The sequence below is a fragment of the Spermophilus citellus genome (genome assembly GCF_964194105.1).
Source record: "Spermophilus citellus genome assembly, chromosome: 1".
NCBI lineage: Eukaryota > Metazoa > Chordata > Mammalia > Rodentia > Sciuridae > Spermophilus > Spermophilus citellus.
Window position 1 is genome coordinate 117864222 of NC_138182.1, and position 27310 is coordinate 117891531.

Here is a 27310-nt window from a genome sequence, read left to right on the forward strand (position 1 = left end):
AAGTTGCCCAGTACTAAGCACTAATCTGTCTTCTTAACATTAATTTTTCTTCTCTAGATTTTAATTTAATTTCTCAAAAAACTTCCTTGACAGGAATACAGGGAGTTTTTCATTAGACATTAACAATTTACGCTCCACAGCTGAATCATTGCATTTAGAGCAAACAGATCTATTCTTTAGAAGTAGTTGCATTAATTGGGAAAGTCATGTTTTTTCCTTCATACTTAATGGTCATACGAGAAGTCCCAACTATACTTAGTAAAGGAATACAAAAACAAACCAGCCCATTCCCAGAAACATACTGTGCTCCTCCAGAGGATGGACGCCTTGCGCCATCCACCTCAGTAGGGCCTTGCCATTGCCTGAGTCAGGGGAGGGGTGCAGCACTTCCCCCTCAGAACCCTGACAACTCCATCCCTCCCAAAGATGGAACAGCATAGAAATGGGGTCCCAGAATGATGGAACCTCATGTCTTCAGACCTGCCACTGCCTTGACCTCACAGTTTAGACATGGACTACTAAAGAATTCTAATTTTGCAACTTGGACTTGGCCCTAATCCTCAGGGTGTGGTTGTCTGTTTCCTCCCAAGCTGTGGACACTGAGTTTCAGCCTCAATGGTACATACACATGTCTACATGCATTTCTGTATAACTCACAATAAGCTAACAAGAAAAACAACCTTAAATAAGTGGAAAAGGCCATCAGTACATAGAGGATGTTTTCTAGGTTACTTGTAATTAACACACTGCTGAATCCTGGCATCTGATCTTCGGTGGTTATATGTATTAGCTACCACTAAACACACATACACACACACACACACACACACACACATACACACACACACATGCTCATTATTGAGCTGGTTAGTATTTAAGCCAGGCTCAGGTGGGACATTCTTCTAACCTCATCAAGATCCTTCAGGCAAATATTCTGCTGTCTGTCCAGGCAGCACTGCTTCTGAAGGGATGTGGCTGTTGCCTGGGCTCCTTGGTTCTTCTCCCCAAGATGTCTCCATCTCCAACAGGCTAACATGGACTTTGTTCTCATGGAGCTGGCAGGGTTCTGAGGGAAAGGAAGATGTGTTCAGAGTCTTTTGAGCCTAGACCCAAAGCTGGTATCCTGTTACTTTCATGGAATTTTATTGACCCCGGTAAATAAGGCCAGCCCACATCCAAGGTTTGAAATAAAGATCCTGCCTCTGGGCGAAAGCAGCTATAAAAGCACATTGTCAAGGTTGGATGCTGGGAAGGATGAATAACAGCTCATGATTTTACATTCAGGGTCATGTGCCTCTTTGAAGAAGAGCATTACATAACTGTTCTCAGTCAAAGAATTGTCCAAAGCTCCACATCTACTGGGCAGATGGGCTGGTATCAAGATGAACTTCCCTGACTCCAAAGCCCAAACACCTCCACAGGACAACACAACTCATGCAACTTCCCCAGACCTGGAGGTTTGTCTGGCTGAGGTTCAGGCCCTGGACAAAAGGCTTGGGCTTCCAGCATTTGAAAGAAGATGCAAGGCCTAGTGGGATAGTTGTCATGCTTTATTCAGAGCAGATGGCAATACCTCCGCCCCACTTCTTCCCACAGGCACAGTGCCAACAGGTCCCACAAGTGCAGGCTTGCAAGCAGGTGCATATGAAAAGGATTTGCATACATGAAGAATACCTTGCACATCAGGGTGCATACGACCTTGACTACACACTAAAACCACACTCACTGAACAGCTCCATGAAGAAGCCTCGCCATAGCCATCTTAGACTCACCCCACAAGGTTCCAGGGAACATCCCTTCTGCCAAACGAGCAGCGATCCTGTCAGATTCTCATCCACCTAGTGCTCTTCATTCCTGGGGAAAATGCTTAAAACTGTATTACAAATCCTGGAATGATTTGGGGAAATGGCTGAGGCCCAGGTACAACAATATAGCTTTCATTTTCCATGATAGAAATAGAGTGCAAGGTACTCCTCCCATGTGCAAATTCTTTTAATTCCTCTTTGGTATTTGTAGGGTATTTATGATTCTCCCCTTGGAGTGAATAAAAACAATTGTGCCTGATTAAACCTGTTCCTCTGAAAGCAAGTGACATAAAGGTAGACCTGCTGAGAAGTCATTTCCCCTCACTGTGATTTAGTCAGTGAGACATGTGGAACTTATCTTTGATTTCAACAGGGCAAAGCTGTTTCCTAAGACCATAAACTGAGATGCCACATTGGGGGAAGGCCCAAACCACAGGTGGAAATCACATACAGCTAAACAGACACCTGCTGTTTCCCATGCATCAGACCTGACCGCCCATTATATTCAGGTTTCGAAGTCCTTTAAAATTAACAAATTACTTACTCATCTGCCTTGAAAGTACTTAAACTTTAGAAAACATTAAGAGTAACATAAAGCAAACCCATAACTTTGCCATGCACCCCACTGCTCATGGCTAGCTATACGTAACACAATGATGCCACTTACAAAACCAGGAAAAGTGGGAGGACACAGGGCGTTATTCAAGCTACATAGAGAGGAGAAATGTGGACAGAGGGGCAGGGGGGAGACCAGGGGCAGGCAGGAAATATGACTTGGTAGGAAGGCTTGTGCCTTCCTCAAACTTCCAGTCCCCAAGAGAGTTGTCTGCAGGCTGCCCCTGCCTGTGCTCTGAGAGCTCCACAGTCTTCACTCACAGTCTCAAAGCATCTGGGAATCCACCCACTTTTAAAAATTGTCATGGGGACTATTGATTAGTCCCTGGACACATGTATTGTAAACACAGGTACATTGCTGGACACGGGAACTTGGACTTGGGGATGGCAGAAACAGAAACCAGTTGGGGGAACAAACTACAGGGAAGACTTTCTTAGGGCTCTGAGAAGGCCTGTTGGTACACACTAGTCAGGGCCAAGAAGTCCTCTTGTTCCTGCAGTGAGACGGGAAGGCTCCAAAGGATGTGTTGAGCAAGGAGATGCAGAGGGCAGATTGTGCCCAGTCTTTAGGTGGATAACAGTAGAGAGAGCTTGGTGGAAAGTAGAGGCTTGTGCTCATAGACATCTGAAGGGGCACACCTGGGCAGAGGGCACGCAGTTGTCCTGTGTTCCCATGTCCCCCTGCTCCTAGGCGCAGCGCGGCCTCTGCTTTGCCCAGCCTGCTACCACCCAGGAGCACATGAGTAATGACATGCTGAATCCCCCTCCCCTTAGTCCTCCAAGTGCTCCTCCAGGTCAGAGGATGGAGGCTTGGGTTTTCAGAAATACGGGGCTGAGCAGATTCAGCCCTGGCCCAAGGAGCTTCAGCCTGGCTCTCAGGACCTAGTTTTATTCATGTGAAAGGTCTGTTAGCAACGGAGGCTCAGGTTTTAAGATTTTAAGAATGTTAACTAACTTTACATACATTTCAAGGGTTCCCCCCCCTTTTTTTCTTTCTTGTTTTATTGTATTTTATTTTATTTTACTTTACTAGAGATTGAACCCTGGGATGCTCCACCACTGAGCTACATCCATGGTTGGTTGGTTGGTTGGTTTTTGTTTGTTTTGTTTTTAATTTTGAGACAGGATCTCTTTAAATTGCCAGGAATGACCTCAAACTTATGATCCTCCTGCCTCAGCCTCTTAAGCCGCTGGAATTACTGGTGTAAACACTGTGCCCGGCAAAGGTATGTTTTCTTTTTATGTGAAGGTACTTTAACTCTGACAAAGCCAAGTTCAGTGTATTAACCTGACCAAATGGTAGTTTTTCATATAGATGCTGCCTTCTGGATGCATTTCCCTGCCTTGTGAGATGATCAGTTAAGGTAGCTTTTAAAAGAACACATTCTTGAGAAATGAAAAGATTAAAATCATAGCAAGTCACAATTAAGGTCTGAAAATTCTGCACTATGATGTCTCCTCAGCAGACTTCATTACCTACACTGCTTGTGCTGAGGGAGTTATGGAGGGAGCATCCTCGACCTAGTGATGGATTTCAATCTCTGAGTTGATTAAGACTATTTCAGGGTGATGGGTAAAGTACATATCAAGGTTTTAACAGATATGAGTAAAGGTGGGAAAGCAGAAAAAAAAAAAAAAAAGCTTATGTTTTCCTCTAGTGGCCATCAGGCCATGAGTTAAGGACCAGGAGTGCATTTGACCTTTGTTCCTGTGGTGGTCCATATGTCTATCATGTACAGCAAAGAGGAAAGCCTACAGTATGGGGTACTTTTCCAGTATTATCTACTATAAGATAGTGGAAAAGATGGCCATACTACTAAAAGTACTAAACAGATTTAATGCAGTTCTCATTAAAATTCCAATGATATTCTTCATAGAAATAGAAAATGCACTCATGAAATTCATTTGGAAAAATAAGAAGCCCAGAATAGCCAAAACAATCCTTAGAGAGAAAAGTGAAGCAGGAGGCATCACAATACCAGACCTTAAATTATATTACAGAACTATTGTAAGAAAACCAGCATGGTATTGCCACTGAAACCAGCAAAAAGCCCTGGAACAGAATAGAAGACACAGAGACAAACCCACATAAATAGTTACTTCATACTAGACAAAGGTGCCAAAACATACATTGGAGAAAAGAGAGACTTTTTAACAAAAGCTCATCAAGGTTGCCTAATGCAAACTTTTTTAAAAAAATGGTTAATTCGTAAGCCTTCTTTATACTTATCAATGCAAAGAAAATTTCAAATGTCCACCAATCTCTTTAGAGTCCTTCTATAAGTGTCAATTTTGTGAAAACCTGAATAAATATAAAAATAGAGAATAAATAAAATAAGTCTAACAAAGATTGATGACTTTATCAATATCATAATTGAGGTATAACTAGTATTCCTAAGTGATTGTGAATCATAAATCAGAAAAAAGGAAAAGAAATAGTTTGAGAAATTTTTAAAAAGCATTCAGCTAAAAGTATAATTGCCTGCAGTTTCTTTCATCTGGATTTTTTAAATTTTACTTTTGATGAATCTATATTTGACAATATGTTACATGAACTATTACTCATATGAGTTAATATATACTAATCAATTCATTGTGCTATTTCAACATTATGCATCTAACATACACTGATTAAGTCTCTCTTTACCCAACTCACCTTTCTAACCTCTATTAATCATTATGGATATTAATCATTATTACATATTCATGTTCTCTTTCTTTCTTTCAGCTTTCACATACAAGAACCAACACATGGTTCTTGTTTTATTGTGTCTGGCTTATTTCATTTAATACAATGTGCTCCAATTTCACCTATGTTGCTGCAATCAGCACTCCAGACTTTAATCTTTTTTATGCCTAGATAATAGTAAATGTTGGGTAAGTTGTGGAGAAACAGGGATTCTCATACATGGTTGGTGGTATGTAAACTACTACAACTATTGAGGACAACAGTATGGAGAGTCCTCAAAAAAAAAAAAAAAAAAACTAAAAATGCCTGCACTGGTGAACACCTGTAATCCCAGCAGCTTAGGAGGCTGAAGCAGGAGGATTGGGAGTACAGAGCCAGCCTCAGCAACTTAGCAAGGTCCTAAGAACCTCAGCAAGACCCTGTCTCTAAATAAAATATATTTAAAAGGGATGGGGATGTGGCTTAGAGGTTAAGTGCTCCTGAGTTCTGTACCAGAAAAAAAAAAAAACCTAAAAATAGATTTACCATATATGATCAAGCACGCCTGCTTCTGGGCACATGTCCAAAAGAAATGATAACAGTATATCAAAGGGATACCTTCTTGCCTGTGTTTATTGAGGCACTATTCATAGTAGCTAAGATATGGAATTAACCTAGGTACCATTAATAGATGAATGAATATAGAAAATGTTGTATATGGAATATTATTCACATGAATTTTACTTGGTGATTCTTAGGAATAATATGCAGTCATTTACCCAGTCCAGAGTTTCATGTGGAAACTGACTGCACTTGAAGAATATCTATTTCTGGAATGTCATTAGTAATTTTGAGCTTATCTTCTCTAGTGGTTATAGCCTTCTGGTTTTTTGTTTTGTTTTATTTTGTTTGTTTGTTTGAATATTTGTGTGTGTGTGTGTGTGTGTGTGTGTGTGTTTTAAGGCTACCATCCAAGAAATCTTTATCCATTAATGTTCTAAATACACACAGCAGTTTCTTTAGAAAATTTGATTTTTTCCTCTTCAGTTTAACGTGGAGTATTAGAAGAGTCTTTTGCAAGCCAAGGCACAGAAAGCAGATTTTCCTGCACTGCTACCTACACATGCTTGCTAGCTGTACAAATCCGTTATGTGGAAATGGTTAGAATGTGTATTTTCTGTCTTTGTTTTGAATGTACTTGATAGAACAAGAGTGAGGTATATGATATTGCAATCACCAAAACAAAACAAAACAAACAAACAAAAACAATGTTGCTGTTCACCTTTATTGGCAAGGGCAGTTTAGAGGATATTGCAAATTTCTAGGTGGAAGGAGCTCTTGGACAAGAAGCTTGTGGGCTACACACTCCCCTTTCCTGGACTGGGGCTCTATTCCAGACATTGTAGGATCATCAACCTTGTTAAAAGAACTGGGGCTGGGCACAGTGGCACAGGCCTGTAATCCATCAGCTCAGGAGGCTGAAGCAGGAGGATCGCAAGTTCAAAGCCAACCTCAGCAACTTAGAAACTAATCAACTTAGTTAGAACCTGTCTCTAAATAAAACAGTTTTTTAAAGGACTGGGGAAGCACCTCTGGGTTCAATCCCTGCTATGAATGGGAAGGGAAGGAAAGGAAAGGGAAGGGAACAGAAGGGAAGGGAAAGGAAGGGAGAGAAGAAATTGGGTATTCTGGAGAGTGTGGGGTCATGGTTGTGGATGGGGTGGTATGCCAGAGGCTGGTGCGCTGTCCCGTGGGGCTGCAGGGTCCTCCAGCAGCTGCCCTGAAGTTTACACGGCTGTTTAGCCAGAGGTGGTCTGCAGTCTGACTAAGAAGCAGAAGGGCCAGAAGAATGAGTCGTTCTCCTACAGAACCTCTCACTCCTGCAAACGGAGGTTTAGAGGCTCAGTTCTAGATCCAGAGCTTCCCTTTTGCTTGGAGAATGTGGACTGTGAAGAGAAGAAAGCCCACCAGCAGTCAAGTGCATGTTTGGTCTGTGGGTCTCACGAGGCTGTCCTGTTGCAGGAATCAGGAGAGGAGTGGCAAATGGCACTCAAAGAGTGGGAGAAACCAAACTTTATTTTATGCTGGTGGACCCAGAGGAGATCAGCACTCAGATTCCGCACCCCTTGCCTTTTTCACAGCATAGGCTCTCTACTGTCATAACTTTTCCATTCTAAAACGATACATGGTTTGCACAAGATTTCAAAAAAACAATATATAATTGTGTGTAAGAGTTCTCAGGTGGGAAGTGTGTACACAAAAAGCAGAAACTGGCTCCTTTTACAAGGCTTCTAGCCTTGGGCTGAGAGCTGCCACAGGGCGTTTACACTTCAAAGGAAAGTAGTCAAATCCCTGGGAGTTGAGAGTGAATGTGCTAATTAGGTCCGCTGAAAACCAGCTGGTGGGAAAGGGGAGGAGGAGTCTCCCTTTCCAAAGCATTAATTTTCACAGTGTCCTTAGTTTATCTTTTTTTTTAAGTATTAATTTCTTTAGTTGGACACAATACCTTTATTCCATTCATTTATTCTTTTGTGGTGCTGAGGATGGCACCCAGGCCCGGCGTCCTAGGTGAGCCTCTACCTTGAGCCCCCCGCCCCAGCCCCCTAGTTCGTCCTTGTCCTCAGGCCTGGGTTACTTACCACAACACTCCTAGTCCCCGCCACGGAGAAATCCCAATGCAAGCGGAGCGCCCCGGGATTCCTGGACGACTCAGAAGGCTCTGCGGTCAAGGGGGTGTGCCGCAAAGTGACAGTGACAGCGGAGTCAGGTGACACTGCACGTACTGAAGAGATCACTTCTGAAGGTGCCTCTGCGAGTCTGGAAGCCACTGGTTCAGGAAGAGACGTCTCCAGACTGAGGAGACAAAGGCTGTGGCTGCTCTACAGAGAAAGCGTCCCCAGCAGGGTACCAATCAAAGTCCCCCCTGTGGTGGCTGCACCGCTTTTATCACAAGACACACAAAAGTAGTGCTGTAGCAAATTAATGATTTGTCTGCGACCTCGAAAATCTCCTTGGGTGCCTGCCTGGGGGCTGCCAGCTTCGTGCCAGGAGCGCCTAGGTGAGAAAGTGGCAGCACAGCCTCTCCTGGGCTCGGCCCCAGAGGCCCTCGGGATCCGGGTTTGCGCTCCAGGCCGCCGCCCCGCAGGTGCCGGGCGGAAGCGACTGGCCCCACCGTGCTCCCGAGAGCGCGCAGGGCGGATACCCGCTCCCCGCCTGTGTCCCTGACACACCTCCTCCCTCCCACGCTGCCGTGGCCCTTTGTGCAGCCTTCCTTCCGTGTTTTGAAAAATGTATTTATTCTGTTTAATTGCAAAGGATAACCCTAAGGAAGAACCCTGGGGTTTTACTTACTTGCTAGACAGGCAACCTAATAATGTATTTTCCGATGAGATTTGCAGTCTTTTTTCTCCCCTGAGGCATCTTAAAAGACTGGGTTTCCTAGCAATGCCCTGGGTTTGTTCTTTGCTCAGAACTATTTTTAATAGCTTTAGCCCCATTTTAGAGGAAGCTGCTGTGGTCAAAATTATCAAATCTTAGCTTCGTTATATTAAACTCTTTACATTTAATCTTTCTTCCTGCATTTTAATATAAACTAGCAAGAAAAAATAGGCACTGATTCTAACAAAATACAGAAACATCCTTAGCTCAGATGACCCAGTCCTTGGGCATATTTTTCACATCAGTGCTTGAGAGTGCGGCTCCCTTTCTCAGGTTACATAAGGAGGTGCTCCTCATATACTGAAAAACAGCAGATGAAACCCCAGAGGGCTTCACACTTCCACCTCCCCTCCTCAGAGCCCACTGTCCCACTCCACACACACACTCTTATTCTGAGCCTGTTGCTGGGACTTTGCCCACTTCTAGGTACCAAAAGATGTGCTAAATCACTGTTTAATGCATATTCCCAAAGTTTCACAATTTCAAACAGCAAACCCTAATTTTGTCATGCGTCCTGGTTTCTGTGGGCCAGGACACCTGGCACGGTGTGCCTGAGTGAGAGTGCAGACAAGATGTAGGTTCCAATGGTGTGGTGTGAGGGCCTTTCACCCAGCTCACCCTCTGGTTGCTCAAGGCCCCTAGAACTTGTCCTGTGACTGTACACAGGGTGTGCTCACAACAAGTAGCAGGCTTCCACCCAGGGCTGGCAGCTGAAAGCACATGGCAAAGCATCTGAGGGAGAAGCCATTCTCTCTCTATTGCTGAACACCGGAAGTGACATCCCATCACATGCTGCATTTTATTTGCCACAGATAAGTCGTTACGTCCGGGTGTGATGGAACACACTAGGTTTGTCCCACCAATAGCACAACCAGGAGGTTCCAGAGTAAAGTGTGATTTATTACTTGCAGCAAAGTAAGTGTTAGCCCTGGGGCTAATACCCACTGCAGAGTCTCCCTGAGCACAGGAGGACTGTGGCCTCTTCATCCTGGGAAGCGTTGCCATGCACGTCCAGACTGGAGAGATCGCCATCATGTGTAGCAGTGAGAAACCAAGTCCAGTGCTCCGTTTTCAGAATACATATTAGCTTTAAATGAAATGATGGGATGTAGGAAAGGCAGCTGGGGGGAGGGCAGGATGGAAAGTTCCAAGCAGTTGACAGGGAGTGTGAAATAGCCCTTGACAACAGGAGGTGAGAGGGAAGCCCCCCACCACTGCCTGACCAACAGAGATAAACTGCGTATGTGCCAAAAGGCACTCATCCAAGGGACTTTTCCACCACAAGAGAACAAAGGGAGGTGGGGACAACTAAAGGTACATTCTTTTAAATAACCCAATGGGAGACAGTAAAAGCTCGGTGACTGAGGAATATTGTGCACCCCATAGTACTCAGCCAATGAGGAACCAGGGGATGGGTCTGGCACTCTAGGGGGCAAAACACTAGTTGTGCCCAACCTGGGGTTCCTGACTGTCAGGCACCTGAGCTTGCAAGACATTCATTAAAGAAAAGCCTTGCTTTCTGCAGAGTCTCTTAGTCATTCTTTGGGCTTGGACAGGTGAGCATGTTCCACACAGCAGTGGGCACATTCCTGAGCACATGCAGCTTGAGAAGTGCTGGTAGACAGCCCACATTCACCAGGGCAGAAAGGAACCCCCTGGGGCACAACTCAGCAGGGTAGTGAGAGTGTAAAGAGCACAGCCCCTCTGGGTCACCCAGAAGAATGCCTCAGCAGTTTTGGCTGGCTTAACCAATTCCTGAGCTCCTCTCTGGAGGCCTTTATCCAAGCCAGGAAACAACTGGAGTTTTGCCAGAGGTCATTTGAAGAGGCAGCAACTTCTTTCTGCATAAACAAAGTTGCTCCTTTAACACATTAACTTGTGTTAGCAGGTGACACCCCCCACCCCAGGAAAGGATGACAAGGGGCATGAATACCATTATAAAGACTCACTGGAGGCCGTGTTACACTCTCTGCCTGAACCTTGTTCCTGAATCAGTCAAGAAACTCTAACCAAAATATCTTTGAAAAACAAAACCTCAAGAGACTGATTACAGAACAATGATAAATGCAAAATAAATGAGTCTCATGGTTACCAAACTCCGTGTCTTGAGCAACTTAGCAGGTGGAGTGGAGTCCACCGAGACCATGAGTGGTGCAGGTGGAGGTGGTATCTGGGACAGCCAAGTTGACTGTGACTTATAGACAGTGCCCAGTAAGAAGGTGCCCTCCTCAAGCTCCCACCTGTGACAGGAGACCCCATTCTTATCCATGTCCTTCTCCATGTCTGGGATAGGGAATGAGGCAGCTGTTCAGTTCCTAGACATTAGCAACTCCATTTTGGTCCTGGGACTCCGTCTTGATCTGTAAATGAAACTTATAAACTGCCAAGAAAAGAAACTGAAGATACCCTGTCAGGGCTGGGTTGTGGCTCAGTGGTAGAGCACTTGCCTCAAATGTGTGAGGCACTGTGTTCGCTTCTCAGCACTGCATAAAGGTCCATCAACAACTAAAATAAATAAAGTTTAAAAAAGAAAAGATACCCTGTTCCCGTAATGCTTCCCCAGGGTACCTAAACACACACACACAAAAACTGTTATTACCTAATCACCTGAACCCAAAGTCAATTCCAGCTTTTTCTTGTTCCTTGGCCAAAAGACATAAGCTTTCACTCAGTGACACTGGCTGCTGTGCCATGCAGAAGGGCAGCCTGGCAGATATCCTCTGTCCATAAACCTTTGCTTGAACATGCTCCCTCTCCCCCCCCCCCACATCCCTTTCCCTCTCCCCCTCCCTCTCTTTCTCTCATTAAATCCCAGCACTGAGTCAGGGCCTCCCTTAGCTTCAGCTGCAGACTGTCAGGGATGGTGACAATCCTCACTGATCTGCTTCGACATGGAAAGTTAGAGATGTGGTGGGGACGACCCTTCCTCCTCCTTTGCCCTTCTCTGGGCTCCTGAGAACTCTTAGCTGTGGGCTTTGCACAATCGTCTCCTCCCTCAGCTATCTCCTCAAAAGCCTTTGGCCTCTTCATCTGACTCCAGATCTGAACCTTGCGGGCTCATTTTCTATTGTAACACAGCCTAACCCCAATATGAATTAGGTAATGGTTCCTCATGGCCAGAAAACGGGCCTTTCCATCCCATCATTGTACAGGACTTACACAACGTCTGTCACACAGTGGCACATGGGCTTCTGTTCAAGCCTTCTCTCTTCTGCACTCTGCCCTGCTGCACAGGTCCTCCTGGCTCACTCTCCCCAAACCCTTTCACCTCTGGATCTTAGCTTTTCCCTCTTTCGAGCCACAAGATCACTCTTCCTTTCTCAATCTCCACCCTAGCTTCTCCTCTCCTCACCCAGCCACCCCTTCACCACCTCGTTGGGATGCTCCTTTACTAAATAGGGCCCTGTCTTCCTGCTGAGCCTGACCTTCATCCCCCTTCCCTTCTCTCGACCTCAACACCGTGTTTCCTACTCCCACCTCTCCTTCTCCTTCTTTCCCCCTCCTCCTACCCGCTTTCATGGGCCCCACCGGGAAGCTTCAGCACCCCCTCCTGCCATAATGGGAGGCAGCTGGAGCTGAGGGCATTGTGCATGTTCACATTTCCCTCCTGCGCTCTGCCCTCTCCCAGGCTGAGAATCCTTTAGTTCCTGTTCTACTGATGCTGATTCCTACACTAAAGAATTTGACCCCTAAATCTAAGCTGTGGAATCCTCAACTACCACCTGTCTCCGCAGAGGACCATCCAGAACTCACAACAGATGGGTAATTGTTCCCCAACCCTTAACAGATGCCATCGGTTTTTAGACACCCTCAAACAAGAGCTCGGACTCCTTCCTTGTGATATTTCCACCCAACCCATCTTTTCCAGTGGATCGTCCCTGTCCCTCTTTCTCCAAGGCACTCTTTCTGATTTCCGCCCTGAAGAAGTTACAGTTTCACTCTTTTCTTTCTTTTCTTCACTCTCCTGACCATCAGGCCCCCAGGTTTGTTAGCTCTTCTAACCACAATTCCTCTGACCCTCCGACTGGCTGGAGGGATAGCCATCACTGTCTCTTAAAATTGGACAATCACCCCAAAACTATTGCCCGCCACAAATTATCTGGGCCTCTGCATGCTACTCCACCTCTGGTTTTGTAATGCCAGATTTGTGGGATCCCAATAGACCTCCAGGAGCCGAATCCATGCAATCACACAAGAATCTTTATTGCAAGCTCGAGCCTGGACTCACAACCGGTTCCAACACAGCAGTCCTGAGGAGTGAGTCCTGGCCCTTGGTTCAGTGAGGATTTATAGGTTTGGGGGATACAACGTCACACAGCAAATCATTACACACCTCAGGAAACTCAAACAACAACTCTTAACATTGGTTAGTACATTCACTGCCGGGAACAAGTCGGATAAGGGTGATTGGTCAGTTCAAGTGGTGGATACATTTGAACTGATTGGTTTAGGCTGCAAGGGGTTGCAAGGGTGTGTATGCTACACTGCAGGGTTGCCTAATCCTGTTATCAATCATGGAAACTACTGGGAGGGCCACTTGGTATTTCAGGTGTCTTCCCTGTCTCACTCTGATTGGTTGTTGCTATGGTCCGAATCAGGCCTCGGACATTTTTTTTGGTCTTTTCAGGAACTTGCATTTGCTGAGTCAAGGACATCTAGTGTGGACAAATGACTCAGCAAGGTAACTTATGTGCCTAGGAATGGGTTTTCCAAGGACAAGCCCCCCCCCCCCCCATTGGACAGGCCCTGCTCTGAGGTACAGGCTGGTTTTTCAAAAATGGAGTCACATCAATTTCTCAGTTTCTCTGTTGGAGGGAGACAGCTTTCCCCATCCTCCCTGAGTCCAATGTATCCTACATCCTCTTTGCTCTCCAAATGATACCACTCTTCCTCCCTGCCTCTGGAGCCTGTAAGGCCTCTAAACCTCATACTGACTACCTGTACCACACTCTCAACCTTACTTATAAACTCCTGATCCAAACAAACCTAAAAGAGAATGAAACCACTGCTGGCCATGCCTCTTGCCACTAGAAATGGCTAGCCACGCTGTCCCAGTGCCTGGGCTTCTATAGCCTAATGCAAACACTTCCTTACACACATACATCCACCTTATCTTTAGATTTTCATACACCTACCCACAACTTGGCCCACAAATAGAGGCTAACCTCTCGACCTATAATACAAAAATGACCCCAATACGGCCCCCCTTTGACATGTTAATACCACCCACTCCAAGGCCCAGTTGTCCTTTGGCAGCCACCTTCCTCATCTCCACTAATTCTGTTTCATCCAAACCTAGCCTGATTACCAGCTGGGGAAAATGGGTTAAAAAGCCCTGTGCAGCAATCCTCTGGCCAAGATCACACTAAAGCTAGCATTGGAATACAAATGGCAGGCAGGGCAGGCTCCCTAGGAGTCCTGAGACCAGGGGGAAAGTTCATTCAACTTCACTCCAGGACCTTCTCTTTCTCTCTTTCTCATTCTTGCATGCTGCTTTACCAAAATAATCAACCACTGTACCATTTTTTTTGTAGGACTCTTGTTTTATTAAATTCTATGTTTTTGAGCTCATAATTTTGATGCTACATGCCTAAGTTAAAATTTCTGAGCAGATCTTATTTTATCCAACTATAGAAGTTGTTTTTATTTTTAACACACTTGGCCTTTGTTTGTTCTGTATATTTTCTTGTCTACCTGTGGTTATATATCAAAACCAATATAGAGAGCAATCATAAAATAAATAAGCCATCACCTACAAGGACAGATAGGATATAAGGCTAACTTCCAGTACTAATAGAAACCCCAATCGTATAAAAGGTAAGATTATGGACATTAAAGTTAAATCCCAGTATTTTTACCTTAGGACTGGTGAGACTGGCTTGCTGGATGTTTGACACCAAGGCCTAAAGATTAACGTTAGAATAAAAGGGCCAAGAAGGACAATATCTGGCTCTTGCCCTCTGAGTCAGCCTGAATCCAGGGAATGAGAGAGCTTCTCTAAGGACCTTTGCAACTCTGGGCCACATGACGTCCCAACCAAGGAGATCAATGACACCACTGGAGAATGGGAAGCCCATAAGTGAACCTGCTGCAAAGAGGAATGTCATTAGAGAAAGGACACACCCCTGATGCTTCCAAGGGAAACCACTTCATCAAGAAGACCCTGCCTGGCTGATGGCACTAAAAAAGTTAAGAAACTGCTCTCAAGTTCCCCAAGAGTAACCCCTGTGGGAACTCAGCTGACTCCTAACAGCAGATAGGAACAAGGTTGATTTGGGGGCAATTTGATCTTAAACACCTGGCAGGAGAATATAACCAAAACACAGCCACAGGTAGAGTCCCACAACCAAACCCTACCCATTCCAATAACACATATACTAGACTAGAAGAGCCCCCAAATTATTTCCTTTCTCATAGGGCTGAAGACATCCACCAGATTAACACAAGAGCAGCAAGATTAGGAAATTCTATTCACAATAAAAAGCAGTCAATTAGACTCCCTAGTGGCTGTGGCCCTTCAAAATCAATGGGCTCTAGATCTCATGCTGGCAAAAGAGGAAGGCCTATGGTCCTTCTCCAGGAAGAAGGTTGTTTTTATGTCCATGAGTCTAGTGTGGTTAGAGATGCAGCAGGTAAACCAAAAAAAACCCGACCACACAAATAGCTAAAAGGGAACACTCCTCCTGTGGTGTGGGGCTCTTTGGGCACTTCTGCCCTGAATAGCCCCCCTCATCAGGCCTTTATTTATAATTGTCTTAGTAGTTCTTATAGATCCTTTCACGGTGCTCTTAATAGGATCTTATCTAATAAAGTGCCTGAAAATTTTTGTACAAGAACAAGTAAAAGCTCTCACTAGTCAGACTGTTAACCAGCTCTTTATGAGCACATAGAGCCCCCTCCCTGAAGTCCTGGCCTGAACCCTTCTTCACCCCAATTCAGCTCAAAGGAGCCAGAATAAAACACACCCCTTATCATTATAAGACAAAAGGCCAGAATGTTAGGTCCCTAGACATTAGTAACTCCATTTGGGTCCTGGGACTCCATCTTGACCGAAACTGAAACTCATAAACTGCTAAGAAAAGAAAAAAAAAGATACCCTGTTCCCATAACCCCTCCCCCAAGGTATCCAAACACCAAACTCTGTTGCAACCCCACCACTTGCACCCAAGGTCAACTCTAGCTTGTTCCTTGGCCAAAAGACATACATACAAGCTTCCATTCAAGGGACACTGGCTGCTGTGCCTTGCAGAAGGGCAGTCTTGCAGATATCCGCTGTCAATAAACAGAAGTCAGAGCTGGGTCTCTGATGGGTGATCATGCCAACTCCCCTAACAGTAGCCATTTAGGATAAAGAGTCTCAGAGGAAGTGTGCTGAGCCACAGAGATGCAGAAAGCACAGTTGGAACTCTGGAGCAACAAGCCTTGGCCCCTTCCTAATGATGAGGGAAGTGTCGAAACAGGAGAAACTGGCATGAAATTGGGCAGTTCCACCCTAGCTCCTCCACCCAGTCCCTAATACAGCCCCTCGATAAATATTGGATCTCCAGCACAAGGAGGAGCTTCTCACTCTCAAGATAACCTACATTGTCCCTTGGATGTGTTTCTACTTCCTAAATAATCCTTCTATGCCTTAGTCTGGCTCATGCTGAAATTCTTTCCTGTCATGTAAGTCACCTTGCTAATCCTGAGTCCCCTGGGAACTCCCCAGACCCCTCTCACCTGACGTCTCTTCTCCCAGTGACAGGAAGTTGCGGTTTCTTCCCAGGCGCTGCTGGAGGAGTGCTGGTTGATGGGGGCTGCCTCGAGGCTCATGGTGCAGGGCAACTGGGGAAGCACCCTCTTCACCTGGCCGGGGCTCCCTGGACACCGCACAGACAGGGGCTCAGAGTTTCCTCTTACCAAGGAGTGCTTGGACTCAACTCTCTGGATGACAATGACCGGGAGTGCACTGTCAATAGGGGACCTGCACTTCAGTGTGGCCAGGATGGCACCAGTGGCAGATATGTTCCCCTGGGTCTGCCAGCTTCCAGAGTCATCTGCAGTGGTGACAGTGTGCAAGACCCCCTTGAGGATCCACAATGGCTTCTCACACCTGGTGGCAATGCTGTCAAGGCTCTGTCACAGTATTCTGGGCCCCACAACACTAAATGTCAATATTGACCTCTTGTCTGTGAGAGCAGGTGACGTCCTGACTGGAGCCCATGGGAGTGTCCTTTATCAACATCAAGACACTCGCTGTGGGGTTCCAGGCACAGTCATGGTGTTGGTTGGCATCAGAAGCCAGACTCTCAGCACAGGCCATCACTGCTGCTGAGCTGAAGGACAGCAGCCACAGGTTGGCGTTGTGGACCTGCTGTGCATTGCTGGCTGGATTCGGGTGCCTGGAGCCTGGTTACGCATTGTGTACCATGTGAGGGACTCCTCGCACCACATCGTCCTGAGCGCCCAGCAGTTCAAGCCCAGTGAGGTTGCCAGGGAAACCAAGCTGAGTGTGGAGAACGCCTGGGGCATCCTGCGCTGCATCTCTGACATCTGTGTGGGGCTGGACAGCAAATGCCTCATCCTCCAGGATCCCAACAGCAGGTCCACCTGTGCCTACAGCCTGCCCAGGAACCTTCGGCTCCAGCAAAGGTGATGATGAGAGGGGACAGGAAGAGGAAGAAGCAGAAACCAGTTGGTGAAGTGGAACGGGAGCTTGTGATTCTCCCAGCCCAGGAGGGCTTTTGATGCCTGGCAGAGCGTTTGGCTCCTGCTCTCTGCAGTTTGCCAAAGGAATAAAGCCTAAGTCTGCTTGGGCTCTTCCCCCCAAAAAACTAATATAAAATAAATGTGCTTTGCAAAGAAAGCATCCTGGGACTCCAGGTTCTCAGCAGGGCTTTGCTCTGCACATGCATGTGGGAAGTCTTCCCAGGCCAATAAAGGCCTCAGAAAGCATCCTGGGAAGCAGTGCTGCACCCCTGCAGGGCTGAGCAGCAGTGCCTGTACCTAGAAGCTGGAGCGCAGCACCTGGCGATCCAGAGAGCGCGTGGTACCACAGCGCAGCAGACTGACCTCTGTGTTCAGTTCAGGAGTGATTCACTTCGGTACCAACATTGTCCCAGGCATGCCCACAAATCCTAAAGACCCTAAAGACCTGGGTCTCTCCAGCAGCTAAAGTGTGACTGTGAAATAATCTACATTGAAAGGGTGAAATTGATGAGATCTTACATCCAGTCAAGGATAACTAGACACACACACACACACACACACACACACACACACACAAAACTCAGCACATGATAAAGAGAAGCTCACTTATTAAAACTTACCTAAACAGAAGAACAATAAGAAACATAAATAATAGAGTTATTATAACTCTGTATGTTCAAAAGATTAAGTTGAGATGTGAAGGATAAGATAATCCAAATAAAACTCCAGAAATAAAATTTATAATCACATGAAATGAAATTAATGTGGTATAAGATTAATAATAAATCATCCATTGCAGATTTACTAAAAAAGTTAGTGGTAATAGTATAGTAATAGAAAATATTCAAAATAAAACTCAGGAATAATGGAATTTAAAAGAAAAATACAGAGTTGGATGACATTTTAAAAGTCATCAAAACAGCCAGGCATGGTGGTACATGCCTGTAATCCCAGCGACTCTGGAGGCTGAGGCGGGAGGATCTAGAGTTCAAAGCCAGCTTTAGCAATTTAGTGAGGCTGTAAGCAACTCAGTGAGATGCTGCTCAAAGTAAAATATAAAAGGATGGGAATGTGGCTCAGTGGTTAAGCGTCCCTGAGTTCAATCCCTGGTACCAAAAAAAAAAAAAAAAAATCAAAACATGTCATTAATGTACCTAAGAAAGAAAACTGAGCTCAGAAAAAGCATTTGAAATTATGATAACAAATATTAGATGTTTTATAAAAAGTACTTCAATTTAACCAATCCAAAATGCATGGCAATATGAAAACACAAAGACCATTAAAAAGCTACACTAAAGCACAACAAACGAAATTGATCAAAATCAGTGCAAGGAAGGCAGAAATTTAAGGAACTCATGGTGGAGGAAGAAGCTCACCGTGGGGTGGCTACCAGCTAAGGGCAAGGAAGAGGCCAGCACTGGGTAATCTCCTTTGAGGCTGCCCACCTTGTTGCTCCTCTGAAAGGTTCACACTTCCATCAGCGACAGCTGAGGGGAGCCTTTAACACTGTGCCTTGGGGAACATTTAAGATCCAGACTATAGCAAATTGTCCCACACAGGGAAATGTCCTACAGTATGCTACAAATGACAGGTAATAATAAAATGAGCAGAAGCGGACCTCGACAAGAATGGAGTGCTTGGGGATAGATCTGTAGCAGGATCACACGTGGACGCTTCCACACGAGTGACACCAGTGGCAGAAACTACATGCACATTTGTGGACAATAGTAAAGATGTATTTTTTTCCCCATTGGCACTTTTTCTCCCTTAACCTGAAAATTGTAAAAAAATATCTATTATTTGGAGCAACAATTCATCCAAAGAATAAGTAGAGTTTGAGAGTGAGAAATGATCCAATGTGCAGCAGGCAGTCGAGTCTTGGCTATGATATGGGAAAAACAAACTGGTGTTGAAATCCTTGTCTTGTATAAAAGTGAAAGCTTACTTTTTGCTCTCCTTACACGATCACTGTAAGTTGGCTGTGGCTCTTCAATTCTCTGAAATTCAAGTTATGCAAGTGTAAAATGAAGATCCGAATCTATGGTGTCTCTTGCTCAATAATTCCTTGATCTCCCACCCACCTTTGAAGGAAGATTCTAGGCATTTGTTTATTTCTATTACTAATAATCATGACATAAGTAATAATAGTGATAAGTACACAGAAATTCCATAAAGATACATTGACTGTAGGGGCTGGGGTTGTGGCTCAGTGGTCGAGCGCTCACCTAGCACATGCAGGCACTGGGCTCGATCCTCAGTACCACATAAAAATAAATACATAAAATAAAGGTATTGTGTCCAACTACAACTAAAAGAAAATATTTAAAAACAACAACAACAAGGTAGCTGGGTGCAGTGGTGCATGCCTGTAATCCTATGGGCTTGGGAGACTGAGACAGGAGAATTGCAAGTTCAAACCCAGCCTCAGCCTTAGTAACTGTGAGGCACTAAGCAACTCAGTGAGACCCGTCTCTAAATACAATACAAAATAGAGCTGGGGATGTGGCTCAGTGGACGAGTGCCCCTGATTTCAACCCCAGTACCAAAAAAAAAAAAAAAAAAGAGAGAGAGATACATTGACTTTAAATTTAAAAAAGATTTCTGGGGCTTAGGTTGTGGCTCAGAAGTAGAGCGTTCACTTAGCATGTATGAGGCACTGGGTTCCATCTTCAGCACCACATAAAAATAAAATAAAAATATTGTGTCCAACTATAACTAAAAAAAATTTTTTTAATAAAAAGATTTCTGGTCATTTGCACCTAGTTGGAAAAATAATCTCATAGTTCCAGATAAAATAACCCAATTTCTGAGCTAATATAAATTTTAATTCCCATGAATATTTCCCTCTCTTCTAAACTATTTTTGTTTCCATATGACATTTTTCTTTATATTTATCTTATTGTTTTCATTTATTGAATAAATCAATTCAGTTTTAACTTCCCATCTGAAAATTTTTGTTGATGAATAAAAATATTCCTATTGAATATTAAAAATAAAATTCCCATTTTTAAAAATTTAAATGTACATGTTTTTGTACTTAGATTTCTGTTGTGAGCATTGGTCAATTGGACTATAAGGCTCTATTCCCAGAAGCAGTCTTCCCAGGACCATAAAATCTCCATTGAGCCTCTCAAAGCTTAATTGGCGATTTGGGATAGTGGTCCCTATGGAGTTACCAATGTAAATAAAACATACCCTAAAAGTAGGCTCTTAACCCCCCTATAGGGAGGCCCTGCTCTCAGAAACATTCATTATGTCAGAGTTGGTGAGCACAGCACATGCTTTTCTATGAATTTTACTTTCCTGATCTCCAAATACACAACTATCCAAAATAAGTAGGTCATATATCTGAACCCTGCATAGGAGGAAAAGGGAGCCATCTGTTCCTTTTCTCCCTCCATTAAATCTTCTCTATTTTTTAGCATTTTACTTTTTTCCCTGTCTATATCATCTGAAATTTATCATTGGAATCACAGAAATGTTTTCTAACCAGAAAGAAGAAGCTGGCATTATCCACATCAGGTATTCTAATGTGAATTTTAATAGATTGAAGTATGAATCTTAAATTCTGCATGTAAAGTGTTGACATTTTCTGTGAGTAAGATCAATTTAGATGTGTTTATGGATATTAACTGGAAAATTGGTTGCAAAATAAAAATTGCAGTGTCATTGAAATTTCTTGCTAACCCTAACCCATATCTAATCCAGAAAGTCCATGTTCATGGTTATGTAGGTTAGTGAAGGATAGAATTGCTGTCAGCTTTCCCAAATCTCAACTAGATGGTCTTACTGTATAGGGTCATGTCAAGTAGATCAGATAAGATGATCCCTTATTATACAGAGCAGTCTTTGGCAAACACTGATATTGTAACTGACATGGTTTAGTTCTCATGGATGAGAGTTATTAGTTACATGTTGTCTAAATGCCTCAAAAGAAATACCCTTCAAACCACAGGGGTTTGTGCCTGTCCACATTACACTATAAAGACGACTTGGACTTTTTTCCAGACATTTCTTTGGTGTAGCAAAGTTTTGGCTTCACAGCAGTCTTTCCACCATGCTCAGATGGTGTCTGTTCAGCTGAATTCAGGGCCTGGCTAAGGACAGTAGTCATCGGGTTAAAAACAATGGATGTGTGCTTCTCAGACCTCTAAGTGCACAGTGCAGTGTTCTGCTCTAGGCATAGTGTGGTGCAATGGTCTCTAAAACTCCTTGCAGACTCCATAACTGTGGGACTAGAGCTCCAGTAAAGAAGTTAGTGAAATGTGACCCAAGGCTATGGGACAGGCAGAGAATGCTGTTGGCATCAGAAAGCGTGTTCCTCTTCTGAATTTAATTGTTATCTTGACCTCCTTAGACCACAGTGCTAATTCTGAAGCTAACTGGCTAGAGTCCAAACGATCTTTCACAAACCTGTAGTTAAGACCCATGGACAGAAAGACCACAGCTGCCCAGAATCCTTCCCACCTCTCTTGCCCCATAATCACCACTCATCAGCCCTCTGCACAGAGCCCCAGATGACGAACAGCAAGCTCAAGGGTGTAGCAGCTCTGAAGGCTGGAACAGGAAAATGAAGGGTTGGGGAAGAGTAAGAAGTAGAACGGTTAACTTTGCTTATGAAAACCTGACTCTGAGAAAATGACATGGGCTTGGCAGCATGAGATGGGTAGTAATCAGAATGTTCAGTTTGAGGAATTCTTTTAAAATCAAAGTTGAAAATATTTGCATCTGAAGGACTAATAGAAGAAAATGCAAAAAAGAAAGAAAATGCCAACATGATGTGAAATAATTCTGTATTTACAAAAACAGAAGCATAGACACAAAATAAAACATACACGCCCATGTATTCAAAAGTTTGATAGAACCGCACATATCTTTAGTATTTGAAATATCTCAGTATTTTGCCATTTCATAAATACTGAGTGGCAATAATAAGTGTATATTGTTTGTCTCCCTATCTTCTCTCAAGCTAAGGAAAGACATTCTATGTGTGTGTGTGTGTGTGTGTGTGTGTGTGTGTGTGTGTGTGTGTAGAAGATGACTGACAACTGTTTACTCCCTATTCTTAGCCATGACTTAATGTTATTTGAAGGAATTACCTTTGATCAATTTTTAGGGATGTAGAAAAAATGTATCATACATATTTCTTAAAATTTATAACTAATTACTCTTAAGACATTTAAAAGAAAAATCTGTCAGCATGAAACTAGTTATCATGGGTGAATGTGGTACCACTTATTTAGGCCTTACTAATACTTTCAATATTAGTAGTATTTTATTTTAAAAGTAACATTGACGTGTTCTCTTTTCACTCTCTTTCTAGCAGTAAATATTTGGAGTCCTTAATGATTATCCTTGACTCAATCCTTTCCTCCCCCAAAAAATGACCAAATACACTTAAGGAATAATATTTTTGAGCCTCTACTCTGAGGTTGGAACAGTGGTCATCTTTCAAGAGACACTATTGGGAAAATAGGTAAAATGTCTCATTTTATGAATCTTACTTTCTGTTCTCAGAGATAATGAACAAATAAATGTAAAAAAAATACTGTGGGGATTGTTAATATTGTATAGAAGAAGAATAAAGTAGGGTGAGGAACAGAGCACTATTTCATATTCACCGGTCATAGAAATTTTTTCAGATAACCGAGTAGCAGAGACAAGATCTAGATCAGCGGAAGACATTGGTCATGTTGTGTCACAAGTAGAGAGGCAGTGTTGGTCACCTTATGGCTTTAGCAGGTATGTGAAGCCCTTTGATGTTTAATGAAATGTCCAGAAGGTTTGGGGTCTCTCACATTTTGTATTATATTTTCTTCCTGTTTTAAAAAGTCTTTCACTATGTGGTCTACTATCAATGCTTTTAAACTTAATAAGGCATTTGTATTTGCATTATTTTCCTTATAGCTACACTTATATAAAGTCATTTTGTGAAGACCAACTCACCTGTGGTCTTCCTGTGGATACAAGGCCTGTTGGCTCCCCAGCATAAGGAAGGAAGGAAGCAGCTTCTGGAATGCTCCTCTCTGCTCCTCTTCTTATCATTCAATTTTGGTCAATATTTCTTAGTGTTTATTACCATCTCCCTAAATATGCCTCCTATTCCACTACTTGTTCTATCAACTTTAAATAGCATCCTTTGGCAGTTGAATTCTAATGGTTCTCTGTATCAGCAACACTAGCAATGAATGGACAAAATGTTTTCAGGAACTTTTTTTCATTCTCCCCTAAATGTTCCCAGCTCAAATAAAGACTGTTTTTATATGATTTCTTGACCACACAGGGAGTTTGGATCATTTTGTTTCCACATGGCCATGAGAAAAAAAAAAGACTTCAATTCCATAGCTTCTGACTTCGGAGAAATCTTCACTTAGTTTCATAAATAAGGTAGTATCCCATGGAGTTTTATGATGATCTCTCTCCATATCATCATTTTCTATTATCTACCTCCCTGATACACACATTCCTACCTATCCCTACAAGTTCCCCGAGTGCAGTGAAGTACTCAGAGTTGAAGTGTAAGACGCCTACATGGGTCACATTGATCATCTTCGTCCCTGATACAGACACACACAACTGACGTATCTGCTATGCATCTTTGAGAAGCTCAGGGGGTAGGGCAAGGGTCATCACCAGCCACACACACAGCATTTTCTCACTGGAACCCGCATGCATTTTCTATGTGGACAAACACATGAAATGAAAACTGTGCTTCTGATGCCAGTTGGCTAAAAGTGGTTGTGTATATATTTTTTCTTAGTCTTCTATTTTATCCGTGTTTCTTGTTAATTTTGATTTTGTTTTTCACATAGTTTTACATAGATGTTCAGATCTGCAACAATATACACACAATTTTCATTTTACACATTCTGCATTTTAATTTGATTTGCTATTTGACAATATCATTTTTATTATTAGCTTTTGAGTGTTGCTCAAGTTTCATATGCCCATAGAATAAAACATTTGTATAAAAAGAACACTGGGTCACTTTCTTCATAGATTTATAACTTTAAGGCACAAATGTATTGTGTAAAATAGGCAGAACACAAAAATAAGCAAAGGAAATGAATATATGCAAATGGAACATAGATAAAACAAATATTAAATTTGTTGCTTGGGTCAGATCTTATTGAAGGAAAAAAAGGAGCAAAGCATTTCCTGCAGATGGGCGAATTTGGAGGAGAGGGCTACAGGTCTATATGACAGGTCCAGGGGCGACATCAGGGACATAGTCACGCGGCAAAAAACCTGGGTCACCAAGGCTGACCGCGTTGCCTTCTTTCTCCAGGACATTAGTCATTTTGTGAAGGAAAGCTGCAGGGAAATGGAGGACACTAACAGCAGCTCGGAAAAGGGATTTCTTCTCCTGGGATTTTCAGATCAGCCCCGGCTGGAGAGGCTCCTCTTTGTTATCATTTTGCACTTTTACATCTTGAACCTTTTGGGGAATGCTGCCATCATACTAGTGTCCTGCCTGGACCCCAGACTGCACACCCCAATGTACTTTTTCCTCAGCAACCTCTCCTGTGTGGACATCTGCTTCACCACCAGCGTGGCCCCACAGCTGCTGGTTACCATGAACAGGAGAGACAAGACCGTGAGCTATGCTGGGTGCATGGCCCAGCTCTATGTGGCCATGGGGTTGGGTTCATCCGAGTGTATCCTCCTGGCGGTCATGGCTTACGATCGCTATGCTGCTGTCTGCCGGCCACTGCACTACACAGCCATCATGCATCCGAAGCTCTGCGCATCCCTGGCCAGCACAGCGTGGCTCAGTGGCCTCGTGACCTCCCTGATTCAGTGCTCCCTCACTCTGCAACTGCCCCTTTGTGGTCATCGCAAGCTGGACCACATTTTCTGTGAGGTGCCTGTGCTGATCACGCTGGCCTGTGTGGACACGACATTCAATGAGGCAGAACTCTTTGTGGCCAGTGTAATCTTTCTAATTGTCCCTGTGTCCCTCATCCTAGTCTCCTATGGCTTCATAACTCAAGCAGTGCTCAGAATCAAATCAGCCACCGGACGCAGAAAAGCCTTTGGCACCTGCTCGTCACACCTGGTTGTCGTCGTCATCTTCTATGGCACCATCATATTCATGTACCTTCAACCAGCCAGAAGTGGCTCCAAGAACCAGGGGAAGTTTGTCTCTCTTTTCTACACCATAGTCACTCCGCTTTTAAACCCCATTATCTACACTCTGAGAAACAAAGATGTCAAAGGAGCATTGAGGACCATGGTAACGGGAAGGCGTTGGGGTCAGGACGGTTATGGCCGTAGTTGTAACCTCAGATAGCAAGGATAAGCTCACAGGTGTCCTGTTTTCAATTTGCTCCTCCTGTCCAGAGGCATAGGGACCTGAGAAGAGGCTCAAGTGCTGAAGGCACAGTGACATTTTCCATTTTTATGCACCCCAAGATTCTGGGCTCTACCTTTAGAAAACCCTGCACTCTTTCCAACCACATCATCAACTGTCATGTTCTCGTTCTTTCTTTTCTAAGTTTTTGTCAGTACATGGTAACTGCTTAAGAGTAGAATTCATTGGGAAACATTCTCATGTGCACATTACAATTGGATCAGTACCCACTATTTCTACCTAGCATTCTGTTCCACCTGAAAACTTCTATTTATTCTAAAGAATATGTTACCCACACTTTCCAGGTTTTCTGACACACCATACTTCATATTACCTGAGAAAAATTTGTTTCAAAACACATATTTCCCTAGCACGTGGAAATTGTTCATTTTCACAGGCATTGTTTGTACATGCACACACACAAAGAGGTCATGGAATATGTACAATATACTGTGAAATAACATGTGGCCATTTTTTGACAACCCAACAGTTTAAACCTGAGAATACTGTGTCCTGATGTATTGGCTTATTTGTAACACAAGGAAACCGACTGTAATTCAGAGTTGATACCTTGATTCCATGAAACTATGGGATACAAAAAATGACATTTTATTAAAGGAGCAAAGAAGCAAGCTTGCTTATTGAGATGGTGCAGTCATGTATTATTTGGATAAAATCCCCTTTTCATTGAAGAGGATGAACCAAAGTGCCATATACAAAACCCCAAGAGTTATAGTGTATTCACAATTTATGAAGTCTACCATGAAGTAATTGCTTCCAGCCTGAACTTCTGAAGAAGAAAAAATTGATTATGTATTTTATTTTTTTTTTAATTTGAAATGTGAAGACTATACACAGGCTCATGTCATTGTTCATAGTTTCATATTTGGTTCCCAAAACTGAAAGTCATATTCAGAAGCAACTGAATGATAAATATAATCTTATATTTTACTAAACTCTTAATTCTTTTTTTATTAGTTGCTCATAACAATAATTGATCTTGACATATCATTCATTTGAATCAAATAGGGTATAATTTCTCATTTTTCCAAGTGTACAGGTTGCAGAATCATATTGGTTATATGGCCACTTAATTTTTTTTTAATATTTATTTTTTAGTTGGACACAATACCTTTATTTTATTTATTTATTTTTATGTGTTGCTGAAGATTGAACCCAGGGCTTCACACATTCTAGGCAAGTGCTCTACCACTGAGCCACAACCCCAGCCCCCTAAACTCTTAATTCTTTTTTTTTTTTTATTGGTTGTTCACAACATTACAAAGCTCTTGACATAACCCACTTCATACATTGGACTGAAGTGGGTTATGAACCCCCAATTTTACCCCAAATGCAGCTTGCAGAGTCACATCGGTTACACTTCCACATTTTTACATAATGTCCTATTGGTAATTGTTGTATTCTGCTACCTTTCCTATCCCCTACTATCCCCCCTCCCCTCCCCTCCCAACTTCTCTCTCTACCCCATCTACTGTAATTCATTTCTCTCCTTGTTTATTTTCCCATTCCCTCACAACCTCTTGTATGTAATTTTGTATAGCAATGAGGGTCTCCCTTCATTTCCATGCAATTTCCCTTTTCTCACCCTTTCCCTCCCATCTCATGTCTCTGTTTAATGTTAATCTTTTCTTCCTACTCTTCCTCCCTGCTCTGTTCATAGTTGCTCTCATTATATCAAAGACGACATTTGGTATTTGTTTTTTAGGGATTGGCTAGCTTCAC

General features: G+C 43.3%; 2 protein-coding genes across 2 annotated transcripts in view; both read left to right on the top strand.

Annotated features, from left to right (window-relative positions):
- Positions 1–27310, top strand: part of LOC308655607 (uncharacterized protein) — an 801622-nt gene that overhangs the window by 113825 nt on the left and 660487 nt on the right. The window lies entirely within an intron of this gene.
- LOC308648338 (olfactory receptor 2G6-like) lies at positions 24539–25491 on the top strand (the record flags this gene model as incomplete). The annotated part of the gene is given in 2 exon segments (XM_081292958.1): positions 24539–25451; positions 25454–25491. Coding segments are annotated over 2 exon segments (951 nt in total).